At 30.9% G+C, this 3,268-nt stretch overlaps 1 protein-coding gene across 1 annotated transcript in view; it reads left to right on the top strand.

The window, feature by feature from the left end:
• The first annotated feature begins 2,845 nt into the window (after positions 1-2,845).
• The window catches only part of LOC105617904, a 7,232-nt gene continuing 6,809 nt past the window's right edge, over positions 2,846-3,268 (top strand). The window contains exon 1 of the mRNA XM_012199442.1: positions 2,846-2,979. Coding sequence (XP_012054832.1) covers positions 2,846-2,979 — 134 coding nt within the window. The remainder of the gene's footprint in view (positions 2,980-3,268) is intronic.

Genomic DNA, 3,268 nt, shown 5'->3' on the forward strand with positions numbered 1-3,268 from the left:
TTGAAACACAGTGCAATTTTTATTTTCAATTTGACAATTTTTCTCATTGCTATATAATCAAACTATTGTTTAATATATTAAAAGTATTATATTTAAAAATAATTTAATTAAAGAAGAAATTTACATTCCTCAAAAATCTTTAAACTTTATTTAATACAAAACTTTATATTACTTTATAAACTTTTTTTAAAATTATATATTATTTATATATATTAATATTATAGATATATTATTTCAACGCATAAATATATGTATTTAATGGAAATAATTTCCATTTCCAAACTTTATTTAAAACATTCCATCTAACTTTTATTAATTAAATCTATTAAATAAAATTATTTAGAAAACTAAAGATCTTTAAAAAGAAGATTGGAAAACAATACAAAGTGTCTTACAAAACCGTAAAGTGGTTACACGATTAACGAATTGGAAATAAAGACTCTAATCGATCAAGCTCAGGATTTTTAGTGCTGAAATAATTCTATGTGAATTTATATACTGCATACTCAATTCCTCAAACTGCGAGCCAAATTTATTTTTAATCTTAAAACGCAATTCTAACAGAATTAGAATTGTAATATCACAAATTCCTAAGCAATTTAATTAAAATGATGCTGATATTAACTCAGTCATTATGATTATTAACGTAGAAAATTTTGTCTCAAAAAAGAACAAGAGAGAAAAAGATTTACATTGACTGCTTGACACTTCTTTTACTTTTTTACTTTTACGTCGATTAACTTAACCAGAAGTTGGTCCTAAAATCTGTTTTTCGCAATAAAATTATTTACAAATTTTAGGATTGTTTATCAATTTAATTATATTTAATATAATTAAATAAATTGCTTATCAATTTAATTTCATCATGTTACTACTCTAGTTCCATTAGAATTACATTTCAAGACCAAAAATAAATTCGATGCGCGATTTGAGGAATATGTATTAATTAGTATATAAAATTCACACAGAATTATTTCAGCACAAAAATCCAGCTTTAAAGCTTTTATTTCCAAAGGAAAAATTTCTCTTTCCCCCAAAAAAAAGCGAGTTATTCTTCCAAAACCCGACCACCCTGAATAGTAAATGCACTCAGCTATACCCTTACTCACACGCACGCACGGACACGTGTGAGTGTCGTGTATGTATACATGCCGAATGAGAACCGAGTGAGAATTTCACATCTCACGGTATATCTCGTAACGGAACGAGCTCCGATTTCGCTGAAGAGAGAGAGAGATGGTGAGACATCTCTCCGTGTTTGTCCAGGATATCGAACGCGTCGCGATGAGCTGTGACGACGACGTCGAGACGTCGATGCTTCGCGACGCGCTCTGCTGGACCCTTTAGAGATTCTCGCAATCGTACGAACACGGCTGAGACGAACCGCTCGTCCTAACGTTTGCGTTGCAAACCTCCGCACACAACAATGCAGCGTTATTTCAAGGAGGATTGTGAAGACTCACAATCAAGCCTGTGTGGGTGCGTGCGTTCGCGTACGTGAGGTCGTTGTATTCTCTCGAGTCTCGATGGGAAACTCCGTCGTGCCATTTACCTATCGTACCATGCATTCTGCCGCCGAACTGCTCTTTGTCAAACATTACTAATTGACGCGAGCATTTTCGCCGGAAATCTCGTTTCGGCGCATTCATCAGAATCATCTACCGTCAGTGATTATGCGGAGGTAGCAGCTTCATTTTTATCTTGCAACACGTGCGCGCTAAACAATTGCTATGTATGCGTGCTAAGATTAATAATAAGACAGAAAAAACGACGCTGTAATTAAAACTGCATATTGTAATTTATGACATTTAATATGAAAAACTTGAAAGTCGTCACTTTTGAAAGTCATTGTTTAGTTATAGCTGTTTAAATATTCATACAGTACACAGTTCTTACAACAGTGGCTTATTACAGTGATACTATAGTTGAGCTACCAAGACCGTTTATTACTTGATTTAAATTTAATGCAAGTGCTTTGTTTATTTTTAATGACATATTATCAGAAAATACACAGTAAATTATAAACTGTACTGAAAATATCGCATAGACATGATCAGAGTTAGATTCGAATTCAGGATAAGACAGACAATAGATGTATAATAATATAACATGATTTCTAAAGTACATGTATTATATATAAATGTGTTGTACTTAATTTAAAAAATATTATGTGATAAAAATATAATGTATGTGACGATGATATTATGTATCTGATAGTACTGATGCTATTTGAAAGAGAGATAATATTACTATTAATTTTAGGGATAGTTCAACAGAATAAGTGGCAATATTGAAATTTGCAGCTGCAGTATAAAAATATTCTCGGCATCCACATCTGTGATATTTGGCATACATCACCATTATCACGTATATTATGATAAACGAAAATCAACATCTGTCTTGTGCAACAGCCAACAAGAAAACAGTGTTTTCTGGTGTAGTCAGTCTCACATGGCGATTTGAGTTAGGATCAATGCCATTCTTATATTAATAATCATACTCCTGAACGTGTAAGAGAATATGCCTCTCTTTAGTATTAAATAACTTCATTAACTTGTTTAAATCAAGTTGATTTATATTAATTATTAATAACGTTATATTCTTGTCAAAGCAAATTACTGTATACTTTATCTAGTCTGAAATATGTAGACATTTTATTTTAATTTTTTAATCCTTCCTTGATGTTTGCAAGAACAAAAACAGTGCTTATGAGTTTTTCAATAGATAAAGAAAAATTAAAAAATAGAAATAAAATTCACGATAAAGAGTTATAGTGAATAAAATTATGTTTATTTGTTCTCAGTTAATTTTAATATTTTTTTACTTTACAGAAACTGAACAAATCATGAGGGTCACAGCGTGCCATTTTCGTCGCTGCATAATAGCAGGACTATTCATAGCACTTTTATTTTGTGTTGTTCAAGTAATACGAATAGAATTAGGATTTAATGAACCCGATATGTCAAATCTAAATAAATTGTGAGTAATATTTTTAATACAATTTAGAAATAAATAATGGCTTAATACTTATAAACAAAAGTTAAAAAAGGGGCAAAATTGTATAATAGAACATACTGATGAAGATTGAATATCGGCTGATACGTATATGAATTTCAATTTGTAATGATTATTTTAAATATATTATATCGCAACAAATAACTGACGTATTGGCTGTATGCCTTTTTTAACTTTTATTTATTTTTAATGTTTTTAATTCACAAGCACGTGCGCGCGCGCGCGCACACACATACACACACGCGCGCGCGCA

Source organism: Atta cephalotes (assembly GCF_000143395.1).
Source record: "Atta cephalotes unplaced genomic scaffold scaffold00014, whole genome shotgun sequence".
In the NCBI taxonomy this organism is placed as follows: domain Eukaryota; kingdom Metazoa; phylum Arthropoda; class Insecta; order Hymenoptera; family Formicidae; genus Atta; species Atta cephalotes.